At 36.9% G+C, this 13,289-nt stretch overlaps 1 protein-coding gene and 1 long non-coding RNA gene across 4 annotated transcripts; both read left to right on the top strand.

Moving 5' to 3' along the window:
* Positions 1,226–3,636, top strand: LOC107627126. The gene is made up of 5 exons (XM_016329986.1): positions 1,226–1,416; positions 1,529–2,052; positions 2,324–2,669; positions 2,768–2,867; positions 2,962–3,636. Exons 1-5 carry the CDS (start codon positions 1,226–1,228, stop codon positions 3,634–3,636), a joined length of 1,836 nt encoding a protein of 611 aa, XP_016185472.1.
* On the top strand, positions 8,351–11,844 carry LOC110268802. Of its 3 annotated transcripts, none has more exons than XR_002357313.1 (5): positions 8,351–8,571; positions 9,516–10,246; positions 10,325–10,540; positions 10,814–11,349; positions 11,458–11,844. It is a non-coding gene; the product is annotated as an uncharacterized LOC110268802 (long non-coding RNA). The 3 variants fall into 3 exon arrangements; XR_002357314.1 differs by having other exon boundaries at positions 8,355–8,571; positions 10,814–10,906; XR_002357312.1 differs by having other exon boundaries at positions 8,355–8,571; positions 10,814–11,844.

The following is a 13,289-nucleotide window of genomic DNA, read 5'->3' as shown; positions in this document are numbered from 1 at the left end:
TCTCAAAGCCATGAGGTAGTGCAGAATACAGGGCCGGCTTGAACAGATTTTTAGAATTTCATTTGCCAATGCATCATCCGATGGGATGATACATTGTCCATGTCCTTCGTGTGGGTTTAGGCTTTTCCAAACTAGAGAGGATGCCTACGATCATCTGCTAATAATACATTTTTCTACTAATTATACCTTTTGGTTACATCACGGTGAGAGACGCGTAGAAGAGGGCTCCAGTGAGAGTCAAGAATGTGAACCGTGTAGAAACCTCAGAGATCTAATGCGCGACATGATTCATGAGGTATTCAACTTCCCAGGACTCGTTTCCGATGAAGAAGACCCAAGAAACGAACATTTAGGGGGGGTGCCGAAGAGTTGCCGTATTTGTACAGCGAGCCTAGTCACGCGGCCCGTAATTACGAGATGCTTGAAGATGGAGAGCATGAATTGTATCCAGGATGCTCAAAATTTTCGAAGCTGGCTTTCTTGGTGAGGCTATACCATATAAAGTGCATGTGTAGAGTGAGCGACAAGGCCTTCGAAATGATACTAGAGCTATTGGGGATGCCTTTGAGCATGCAAAGATTTTGACTTCATTGCACGATGCCAAGATGATCATAAGAAAGCTCGGTTTTACATACAAGAAGATAGATGCATGTCTGAATGATTGAATGCTATATCAGGGCAGCGATCAAGAACTTTTTAAGTGCAAGCGATGTGGGACCTCGAGATGGAAGTAAAAGACTAGGAGGAATTCCATTGTCAGGATCAATGTGGTTGTTAAGAAGAATGGGAAGCCACAGGCGGCGAAGGTACTTTGTTACTTTTCCCTTGTTCCATGATTGCAGCGGTTGTTCATGTCCAATAAGACATCCGCTGACATGTTGTGGCACAAGAAAGGTCCTAACTCTGACGGTTTTTGAAGCATCCAAAGGACGGTGAGGGATGGAAGGCATTTGACAAGAGATATACTGACTTAAATAGCGATCCGTGTAGCGTTCGCTTAGCCTTAGCTAGTGATGGCTTTAATTCTTTCGGAAACCTCAGCTCAATGTACTCGATTTGGCCTGTGATTCTTATCCTATACAGCCTACCTCCCTAGGATTGTATGAAACCTAGCTCTATTTTGCTCTCTATGATTATTCCCAGTCCCAAGATGCCTGGGAATGATATAGATGTCTACGTACAACCCTTGATAGATGAGTTGAAGTAGCTGTGGGGTGGTGTTGAGATGTACGACGCTAATGAGAAAAAAGCATTCAAGATGTATGTTGCGTTGATGTGGACAATCAGCGATTTTCTAGGGTTGGGCAACTTATCTGGGTGGAATACGTACAGTGGGAGAGCTTGTCTTACATGCAACTTGGATGCTGAGACTAACCGACTCACCTGCAATCAGAAATGGTATTTCATGGGTTGTCGGTACTTTTTGAGTCAAGGTCATAGATTTCAGTAGGATCGGGTTAGATTTGATGGCAAGGTAGAGGACAGAGATCCCTCTGTCAAGTTGTCTAGTGAAAATATTTTGAGACAGTTGGAGAATGTGCATGTCAAGCCTGGTAAGGTGCAAACGGTTTGTTGGTAAAAGAGCACGCGGACAACAAATTGCATTGCAAGACGAGTCTCCTTGGAAAAAGAGGAGCATATTCTTTGAACTCCCATATTGGGAGAATAATTTATTATGTCACAACTTTGATGTGATGCACATAGAGAAGAACGTGTGCGACAATATAGTTTACACAATATTGAACGATAGTGATAAATCCAAGGACCACCTTAAAGCTCGAAAAGACCTCCAGCTGATGAAAATCAGATGTGATCTCTGGTCACGGAAAGATGGAAAGTATTCCACTGCAATCTTCTCCATGTCAAATTCACAGAAGGACATCTTTCTTAGGACTTTAAAGAATGTGGTCTCTCTAGATAGTCACTCGAGCAACATTTCTCGCTGTATTGACTTAAATCAACAAAAGCTATCTGGCTTGAAAAGTCACGACTGTCACACTCTAATGGAACATCTTCTGCCAATTGCATCAAGGAATGCACTGCCTGCCCAGTGTCAGTCGTCCTGGCTGATTCTCATCTTTCTTTCGATGACTATGTAGTAAATCTATAGACCCTCAACAACTTCCTCTCCTCTAGGAACATGTCGTCCTCACTCTTTGTCGCATTGAGATAATTTTCCCACCATCTTTCTTCACAATCATGGTACACTTAACCGTGCATCTGGGCGAAGAGGTACGCCTAGGGGACTTGGTGCATTATAGATAGATGTACCCAATTAAAAGGTACCTATGGAGTTAATTTTACATTGCTATTATTCCGATAGCTAACAACCTAACACACATATCTTGCTCACAAAGGTACCTATGTCGTGTCAAGCAATATGTGCGTTATAGGGCACAACCAGAAGGATTAATTGCTGAGAGCTACTTATCTGATGAGATTCTCACTTTTTGTTCAAGATATTGGGATAATGTTGAAAGCAAGATCAATCGACCAATGCGTGTTGATGATGGACTGAGCAAAGATGTGACTAATAACGTGACAAGCATGTTCTCACTGATTGGCAGGGCGGTAGAGGCTGCGGCATTTTTGAATCTTTCACAAACCGAGAGACGTCAAGCACATCGTCACGTATTGGTCAATTGCACAGCTGTAGAGAATTTCTTAGAGTAAGTGCAGTTATTTTAGGTTGGTTCATGATGTGCCCAAAGACAATTTTTGTTAAAACCTTTGACAATAAATCCCTTGGTATGCCCAAAGATTTTAGGGCCAGCACAAAACGAAGGCTGCGAAGTATTGGAAGAAGAAATGAATCTCACATTAACAAGGTTGTCCACAGAGAATTCACTGAGTGGTTTAAGCATGAGGTGAATCTTTTATATGCCTAAGTCGGTTTAAACTTTAGATAGTATCTTGCTTTATGTTTCTCAACTGAGAAAACGTATAATTGTTCCTTGTCAGATACCACTGGGAAACACTATGGACTCGAGAGAAATGCAGTGGCTCGCATGTGACCCCAATATTCAGGCAAGGCGCTTTAAGGCATACAACGTCAATAGATTTATGTTTAAAACCCTGCCGAGAGAGGATGGGATGAGAACCCAGAATAGTGGGGTTTGTGTCACTTCTGACACTAGAAGTTATGCAAGCGCTCATGATAGTAATGTTGCTGTTGGTGGCGTCTCATATTATGGAAGATTGGTAGATATCATTGAGCTAAATTACAGTGGTCAAATTACCGTAGTCTTGTTCAGGTGCCTCTGGGCAGACACCATGCCTGGTAGAGGCATAAAACAAGACGTTTTGGGACACACCTATGTCAACTTCAGTAATCCGATTCACACTTGTGATCGTGAAGATGACGAGTCGTATATTCTTTTATCCGAGGCATGCCTGGTATACTATGTGGAAGATGAAGTTGATAAGGAATGGAGTGTAGTAGTCCATGTGAAGTCGAGAGAATTGTTTGACATGGGTGAATACAATGAACACTGTGAGGTCGAACTTTTTCTCCAACCAAGTTTGACTGATTTGTCTGAATGTGATGTTGAAGGTATGTCGTTGACAAGGGTTGGCGATTTAGAAGTACCCATGATTGGCGCTATCGATATTGGAGAAGAGGCTGCTGATTTATAGATATATTTGGCCACTAATATAGGACATGTACACTCTTACTCTATGTATAGTCTCGGAGTTGGCGGGCCGTCTATCTCGTCACAAAAGGCTATATCCCCACCCCCGAGGAGGAGCCCTCTAAGCATAGATAGAGGTCCGTTTTTTTACTGTTTTACTGGGGTTCTAGGCTTTATCGGGTTCTTCCCACGGGTGAGCCCATTAGTCTTGTTCTTTTGCTTCCCTCAAGGTCGAAGAAGAGGGCCCACTTCTCGCTCGAAAGAACCGCTCACTAGGATGCCGGGTCCTCCCCTTCCCTTGGGTTGACCCTCTCCACTCGAAGTAGATTGAGTGACTCCTGCCCTTATAGGTAGTTTAGCCGTAAAAAGTCTTTATTTGTTGAGTGTTGAAAATTCTTCCGCTCCTAGACCTTTAAAATAGGTTTTCAGAAAGCAGACACTTCAATGAAAGAGCTCCCCTGCCAGCGCTCTTTGCTTAACCTAACCGGCCAGCTTATCTGATGCAGTAAGACCTTTAAAAGACTAAGATCGAGGAAGGTCAGCGACTTAAAGACTTGACTTGACTACAAGATCTTTTTAAGTTGGGGCTCTAGCACTAAATCTTAGTACTTGAAACAGCGAAAAACGGACATCGAGCAAGGGCGCTAGCGCAAGACAAAGCGGGCAAGAAGGAAGACGAAAACACAACTACTGGTCTTGGAGGTTGGGTGCGCTATGGGGTCTTGTGCGCCTAGTCTGCGTGTCTCAAACCATATGTAGTTCTCGGTCCTTTTTTTACAGTTCCTGACATTTTGGTTTTCATGAAAGTCCTTAATCGAATGTTGTCCTTTGAAGTAGAGAGGGAGAAATAGATAGAGGCAATCTGTAGGGTATCTTAAAAGTCTTTCCTCTCGCTTCACTGGTACCTCACCTCATATCATTGGCATTCTAACGGAAACCTGGACGTAGGATTGGCTTTTACCTTTCTTTCCGTTTTGGAAGCAAAAGTCAAATCTTAAGCAGTATGACGATGAGTTTCCAATCCGAAATGCTACTATAATACGAGCTAATGAGAAAACGTCTGGAGTGACCGCCGTAGTCTCGTGTTTGCCATGAAGAGTGCCATAAAGTTAATTGTTAGACACTTGCAATTTTATTGATTAGCAACTAGGATACGGTAGAAATCAATCATCTAGTACAATTTAAAGTTATTTAATTTGGCTTTTTTTAACTGTCTGTGCCTAGAGTTATAATGTGATTGATGTGTATACTTAAGTTCTTTTGCTCACCTTTTTTGTGTTGGGACTTAGCAGGGAAATTGGAAGAGAATAACCTCCTTGTTTACGCCAGCAGCTTTTTTTTCATCAAGGCGATAGAAGAGGCATCTCCGTTCTCTTCCCTTGAGCACACAACTTCATTCGCTCGAGACTTATAGTTCAACAAGTTGTCTATTAGATCATTGCTGGATGCATTCTGAGCACATACGCACATAGGTGATGCTGTTAGTAGAGCGCCTATTGAACTTGTGTCGGTACGATTTCCCTTTTGGCTGACCGCTCAAGGGTTCTTTTACTTCTTCGAATGGCAACAATAATTGTATTGGTTTTAGTATCCTGTAAACAAAAGAAAAAGGCAAATATCTTATGATTTGTATGACTCTAAACATTGTAGAAACTGTGTCAATTCGGAGCAAAGTACCGGAAGAAATTTGGCTTCGAATTCTTAACAGCTATTGATAAGGGACATTCGCATAAAATACTGGAAGATGTAAAGGTAAAATATGGGTTTAAACACCAATTATATGATTTATCCAAATGAAAGCACTTATATAAATACTTACTTAACAACACTGCTGTTTGTGTATAAATACTTAGCCTTAGCAACTCCCAATAATGAATGAGTATGGCATTTGTATTCAAATAATGGACCGATAGTATGTTGTGGAAGGTACTATTAAATTAATGATGAGATTGTAGAGAAATTTTAGAAGGTAGGCATGGCATGGGTGTGAGTTGGACCATGCATCAGCAACACATATAATCCAAGTGACCTCATATATTGGCAAATTATAGAAATAGTATCCCTTGCTGCTGTTGTAGCGGAAAATTAAAGTAGTTGCTAGCTAGCGAGACTGAGGTGGTAATAATAACCCAACACTGCTGCATTAGTTGAACAAGTATTTTTTTAATATTCGCAAGGGTATTTATACCCCTGAACTGCATAGGCATATAGGATAAATCCCCCTTTTTCTATACTTAGTTATGTGATAATTATATGTATTTCTTAACTATTTAGCTCTGTTGAGGAATATATTTCAAAAGATATTTTGTAACTTTTTACTTTGGAGGCTTTAAACTAGCAGAAATTTGAAGCATACTTCACGATTGCCGTGTGATGTTTTTCTTCTTTATCCTTGGATCTGGCTGTCTTTAATGCTATAATGTCACTCATATCTTGTTTCACCGATATCTCCCAATTTAACTACCTATTGTGCACAGACATTTTACAAATAACCAATGTTCTTTTTTAAGTTTGCTGTGTTTGGTAAGCTTGTCGCATAAATTGTAATATATACTATACAAATTTCTGATTACATTAAGAGGGATGCGATGCCTAAATCAATTATGGTGATCCTATTTTCTTTTAGTTCGGATTTAATATGATAGTATTATATAGTTTATTATACTCTTTCTTTGCATGGTACAGAGTATATGATATGGGATTGTCCAGTTGTTTTGATAATCATTCTTTACTATTATAGGCCCGATGCGAGAACAATCTTATGGTTGAACTGGATATTACATCTCGGGAGGAATTTATTCCCATAGAAATAGTACATATTAAACTCTGGGAACATAAGTCCAACAAGCCGTCTAGAATGTAGAAGCCTAACCATGTTCTTTGTATAAGTTATAATACATTGCATTTGTTTTGCTACGATGTAACTTTTAGGACTATCTCAGGAGAAGAATCAAGAGGAAATAGAAGAGATAGGGGAGATAGTTCAAGACTCAATGGAAGAAGAAGTCGTATCCAGCATCAGTTCTGATGAGGTTGTTTCGACCGGACACAAGGCTTCCATACTAAATTATGACCTCAAACACCAGATGAGAACCAGAGATTTTGATTCATATCTAGTTTGATTTCTTGAATTGGCTTTTATAGACTAATTGTTTGGGCTGAAATGATCTTGTTAATGAATACGGTATAATTCGAGTTTTTTTGGATGGCTACACCTACAATACTTGAAATTGGTTATTTGTTATTAACATAGGTGTTGAGCTTCATTTTCTCAATCCATGTACATGAAAGTGATTTTCTTTGAGAAGTTGCATAGAAACCTCAATTCATTTTCAAAAATCTTGTAGCATCGTTGACCGATGCCCTTTAGTTAAGACATCACGAATCAATTGAGTTTGGACAGAGAAGAATTTGTTTTAATTTATCTATTTTTCTCTTGTGAATTATTAATATTCCTAGCTAGAAAGGAATAATGATTACTTGAGCCACAGTGATATATATACTCTGTTTTGAGTCGAGATTTAACTAAGTGATTGATCATATAACCTTGCTTTATATGTTCCGATCCAACGCTGAAATGTCATATGATTCACCAATTTTACATAAATTAATAATTTTTCTATAGTAAATTAACTTCGACTGGTTGAATGATCAGTTTATTTGTTTATTTAAACAAGTACCGAGGGTTTGAATTGTCGCTTTGTACATATAATAAATAGTTGGCTTACAAAAAATTCTTAAATAAAATTTCGATTTGCAATGAATTAGTCTTTAGTTTAATGAGTTGAAAAAATCGTAAAAAAAATTCATAATGAATATATCAAAAAATTAACCTTAGTTGGCCAAAGTGGTGCACGAATTGCGAATCACACTTTTCACAACGCGTACCACTAACCAGCAAGTGCACTGGGTCGTCCAAGTAATACCTTACGTGAGTAAGGGTCGAATCCCACGGAGATTGTTGGTTTGAAGCAATCTATGGTTATCTTGTAAATCTTAGTCAGGAAGTCAATTATGTTTATCAATTGAATTGTGAGTAACCAGTAGAGCATAAATTAAAAATTACTTGTTGTGCAGTAATGGAGAATATGTTGGAGTTTTGGAGATGCTTTGTCTTCTGAATCTCTGCTTTCCTCTCTCCTTCAATTTCAGCCAGAAAAATACCTGAAATTACAGAAAAATACACAACTCATAGTAAAGTCCAGAAATATGAATTTTTCCTAAAAACTACTAGAAATAGACTAAAAACTAACTAAAACATACTCTAAACTATATGAAATTATCCCCAAAAAGCGTATAAAATATCCGCTCATCACAAAGCTAATACCAATAAACTATAGATTAGATTTTAGGCAAACCAATCACTCCCAAAAATCCATTAAATAAATGAAAGATGCAAGGAAGGGTCTTACTTGCATTATTTTCAAATATATTTAGAAGATAATACAAAATAAAATAAAAATATTGTTAGAATATATAATATTATAATTTTAAATTTATTCTGGATGAGATTTGTAAACAAATTTGAAAAATTATGTAATTTTTATTTGTTATTATAAAAACTTAAATTATTAGTATTATTATTAGTTTGGTCTAGTTCAGATTATGATTTCTTTGTGTTTATCTAGATTGATTTAGTGTTGTTACCATCAATGTGATTAATATTATTATTTAAATTAGTCAAGGCCCACACCACTATCTAATGAAGAGGTAAAATTAACTAATTAAGTAATTATACTCCCTCACTTCTCTCAAAACGCACATACACACCCACTCTTCCCTGCTGAATCCTTATTTTCGAAACATACACAATCTTGTCGTGGAAAGTCGTCTTCTCCTTGTCACCGCTGAGCATCGTGCTCTGAATTGTTGTGTCCTTGGCTCCCTCATCATCGTCAGTCAAGTTCCTGTCCACACCGTCGTCATGCTCGACGTTGAGGTATAAAGTTTTCGTCTTTCGTGCTAATCCTTATCTTTCTCTTATTGCTTCGGTTTCTAATTTGTAACCTATCGAGAGTGAATGAGTGCACTTTATATCATTGTTATTAGGAACAAATCACATTAGGTTACATACATAGGTCACAGGTTTTACTTTTTTGAATTGCTGACCATATCTAATCACATGCACTCTTTCTTGCATTTTTAATTTAATCACTTTATCTTTAAATCCAATTCTATGGGGGTATGGACAATAATAGCTAAGATAGGTTTGGGTGGGTTGCATGTTCATATCTTCTTTGTAACTAGAAAAAAAAGATTAAAAAATATGGCCTCTCATTTATTTAATTAATTTTGGATTTAATTTTTCACAAAGGATAATGATGGCTGTTAACTTTAAGCATAGTTTTTTAATTAAAAATATCTGAAATGTTTACACCTGTGAGGAATAAGAATATTAATAATGGTAATTAATAATCTAAGGAATTAGATGTTGATCAATCAAATAAAGAATTAGTCAAAACTAATAATTTGTATATGCACCGTCAAATAATGTTCATTATTGTCATAGAATGTCCTATTCTCTTTATTAGTTTCCTCCTCTATATACATGTTTGCCTTTGGCCTTTGTTTTTCTAATTTATATGTAGTTAGATCATTTGGAAAAATAGGTTCTATTTATATAATTAATCTATGCACATATATATAATGTTAATTACTATCATGTGACCTAGTTATAATATGAGTAATTCTATTAGCCTAAGACACAGTAATTTTATTAATAGCCTGTACATGTATATAATGTTAATTAAAATTCACTGATTAAGTAAGGGAATATAATACAACACAAAAGGTGAAGGAGAATAAGCAGTTATTTGTTTGTTAGTTATTCTAGTAGTCTAAGATTAATTATGTTTTTTGGCATGTTACATGTGTTTATACTAGGATTTTAAGATGCCCAAGAAAGCTCGCTACACAAAAAGAACAAGAGTGCAAATACCATGTCAGCATCCTCCAATTGCACCTCATGCATCTTCACCACCCACTAACGATAACTGGCTCATTCCCTCGTCCCGCCCCCTCTCCCCTAATGGTGGTGTCTCTGCAGCGGCTCCTCTCCGACCCTTTCGTCTGCCCCAGAGCGAACCAAGACCTGAGACACAGACCGCTAACGATGTACAAATGACGGAACTGTGCATGAAGACATGGACCTGGAGGCGAACGAGGTAGATTCGTTTGACGAACACATTGACAGGATATTTGCTGCTTCTGATGCTAAAAAGTGCAAAAGACGCAAGACTACTGAGTTTTGGGATGTTGATCTTATTAGTAACAAGTGTTTAACCATATGACTTTTTAATTAATTTGCTAATGATATTGTATGTTTCTCACATGTTGGGCACAACGGATACATTAATAAGATTTTATTTTTTATAAATCCTGATGGAATAATCAAGTAAGCAAAGATGAGTGTGAGGGAGGCTATGGATCGGCCTCTTAATGGTAGCAAGATCATACTGAGGTTCAACGAGGAACTGTAAGTAATCAGAGATGGAGCCAGCCTGTTGAGTGGCATTCTTTGAGTGTTGGGTTCTGATTACAGCAAGTTTTCTATCTGTGAAAAAAGTTGGGCAAAGGTGCTAGGCAAAGACAGGGTATATGATGATTGCATAAAGGTAATGACTTTTGGCAATGTTTAATCATATCAAACCTTTCAACTTACAATTACTTACAACTTGACATTATCGTCGCAGAAGATGTTCCACTTTCATGAAGATAGCGGTGGTAGAATTAAGAAAATATTTTTGCAACAAATGGGGAGGTCCTAGAAGGATACAAGGGATAGCTTGTATGACATGCATTACAAACCAACAAGGACACCTGAGCAAAATCTTGAGAACTGTCCAGCGGGAATTCCTAAAGAGCATTGGAGGTGGTTCCTTGATTATCGCAATGATCCTGCAACAAAGGTAACCCATTTTTTAAGTAGCCCTTGTCTTTAATCCACCTAGGGTCTAGATAAATGCATATAATAACAACTAATTTTCAGTCTTAAAGATTACTTTATTGTATTCAAGCTTATTTGGAGTCATATATATTATTTTTCAAAGAAAAAGAAAAAGAACGTATATATAAATAATACACCAAAGTAAAAGAGAAATATAATAACATTTAACTATTTATGGTACACTCGTATGTGTAAGTTCTGTGTCTAACCAATCTTACTGTTGATGACATAATAGGCAAAGTGCAGGCAAAATGCAATGAATCAAAAGAAGCAACTTTATACTCACACTGGCAGTTCTAAAAGCTTGGCTAAGGCAAGAAAAAAAGAGGTAGTATAGATTTGAATTCAAGTATAGGTGCCTATCATTGTTTTGAATAATTCTCTTTTTTTAAGCAAATCATTCTTGAGTTTTCAGTTATAAGGAATTGACAAATGATGTTGACTTCCAAAAAAGTAATGCTGGAAGTATTAAAATAATTTTACTATTTAAGTATAATCAATTACTTAATCCTTGAAAAATATATGGAGCAATCATTAGATACTTAATCGATTGAGGTAAAATAAATTGGTTGGTATGTAGTTTGGGTTTATTTATAGAGTAAAACAAGAAAAAATTTATTGGAGAAAATTAAAGAAGTGAAATTTATGGTATAAACTGTATTGTCACAATCACAAAAATAAGGGAGGAGAGTTGGTAGGAGAGAAGTATGGATCCTAAAGCACAAACGACGTGATGGAACCTATATACACGAAGAAACTCAGAGGATTGGTGTAAGTACACTTAATAATTTATGTTGTAACATGTTGGGTTTAATTATTAAAATGTCTTGAGTATGCTATATTCCTAGTGTGATTGTGTATGCTTATTTACGTCTGCAGGAAAAAATATCTAAGATTGAGTAGCTGGATGAAACTATGAGAATATTGTCTGAAAATAATTCACTTGCCCAAGCTCTCGGTAAAGAGCACTCGGGTAGAGTTCTTGGCATAGGTTTTGGGCTGACACTAAGTCAACTCTTCCGTCCGAGTTCGCAGCCACCGATGGCTAGAGCTCAAACAGAAGAGGCCCAAAGGATACTGTTTGAACTACAGGTGGAGGTGACGGCCAAGAAATTTAGAAGGCAGTGGAGGATGAAGTAGTAGCAGAAAAATTGAAAAGGAAGGCAATGGAAGATGAAGTAGCAACAGAGAAAACGAAGAGGCAGACAATAGAGAGTGTGCTGGCTTATTTGATCCAACAACAAGGTGGGGAGTTGCCACCAGACATCGCTACACGGATGAATTCTTTGGATGGACATGGCGGGAAATAGAAATTAGGATATATGTGATAGATTATTTTTCAATATATGTTTTGTTTATGTTAACTATGCAGCATTAATTATTAGCCAAATACTTTACTTTTTTGGATGACTATTAAAATACTTTATTGATATTAAAATAAATATATTAATTTGTTTCGTAGTTAAATATTCATGGGTTCTTGCCTGCAATATAGAATTTTAGAGAAGAACGATAAGATTTTTAAAATAAAAAAATACTCCATAAAAAAATATCCTCAGGTTAATAAAATAAATCAAATTAAAATATTAGATTTATAAAAAAAATGGGCACTATAATTAGCGACGGTTTAAAACCTCCGCAAATAAAAATCATATAAAACATAGGGAGCAAATCACGGCGGTTTAAGAACGTCGCAAATAAAATGGTTAAATCCCTCTTAGTGATATAGCGGCAGTTTAAACTAACCGACGCAAAATAACTGATTTGCTGCGGTTATGCTAGCGGTTGCTGGAAACCGTCGCAGAATGTAATCCCCCCGCCCTTATGCGCTGCGATTACCGTTTCGCTGTCGTCATGTTGCAAATCGGCAATTAAACCGCCGCTATCCTCCGTTCGTCTTGTAGTGATAGCCTTAGATCAAAATTTTGCTAGAACTCACAATTGAGCCTCCTTTCAAGATTTCTTCAAAAGCCAAACCAAAAATACAAAATTGAATAGAAAAAAGAACTGGGTGAGAAATTTCGAATTTCTTACTACTTTGTTCAAAAAAGTTAGACTTTTTTTAGGCTTCTTACTACTTTGTTCGAGACAAATGCGTGACCACAAACAACTCATCAATCAGAGCTCCGCATTAAAAGTTATAAGCAAAAGAAGTAGATGAATAATGTTTCCAAAGGTTTCTCTTCCTCACCTGCCCTTCTCCCTTGTGCTGATTGTATTTTGTTGTTGATGAAATGAAAAGTATGGTTGAAGTGAATATGAGTGTGGGGTGTTAATGAGTAGGCCTTAGGCTCAAGTGAGGCCCAATTCACTTGTTTTAGCCTATTGGCCTGATTTTAGACCAAAATATTTAAAAGGTTTAATTACTCTGTTGGTCCCTATAGTTTCACCAAATTTTTGATTAGGTCTTTATACTTTTTTTCCTTTCAATTGGGTCCCTATACTACTTTTAATTTTGTAATCACGTCATTTTCATGTTAAAAATGATAAAATTAACATAATATTTTTACCAAAATACATGCGATCAAAGATTTAATTAAGTTTTTAATTATAAATACCTTCAATTTGCGAAGAAATATTCAGTTAACTCTAATAATTTTTATACTAGAAAGGACTTAATTACAAAATTAAAGCAGTGTAAGGACCCAATTGAAAGAAAAAAAAGTATAGGGACCTAATTAAAAATTTGGTGAAACTACAGAGACCAATAG

This window comes from Arachis ipaensis, chromosome B02, assembly GCF_000816755.2.
Source record: "Arachis ipaensis cultivar K30076 chromosome B02, Araip1.1, whole genome shotgun sequence".
NCBI lineage: Eukaryota > Viridiplantae > Streptophyta > Magnoliopsida > Fabales > Fabaceae > Arachis > Arachis ipaensis.
The sequence above is the reverse complement of the archived record's forward strand: the minus strand, read 5'-3'. Positions and strand labels throughout refer to the sequence as shown.

What these genes read in the sequence shown, in the direction of transcription:
- LOC107627126 (XM_016329986.1), top strand. Translation starts at nt 1,226, where the DNA reads ATGTACGACGCTAATGAGAAAAAAGCATTCAAGATGTATGTTGCGTTG. An exon ending in TGGTATTTCATGGGTTGTCG is followed by an intron (nt 1,417 to 1,528) that starts GTACTTTTTGAG and finishes ATTTTGAGACAG; the next exon opens with TTGGAGAATGTGCATGTCAA. An exon ending in CTGAGTGGTTTAAGCATGAG is followed by an intron (nt 2,868 to 2,961) that starts GTGAATCTTTTA and finishes GTTCCTTGTCAG; the next exon opens with ATACCACTGGGAAACACTAT.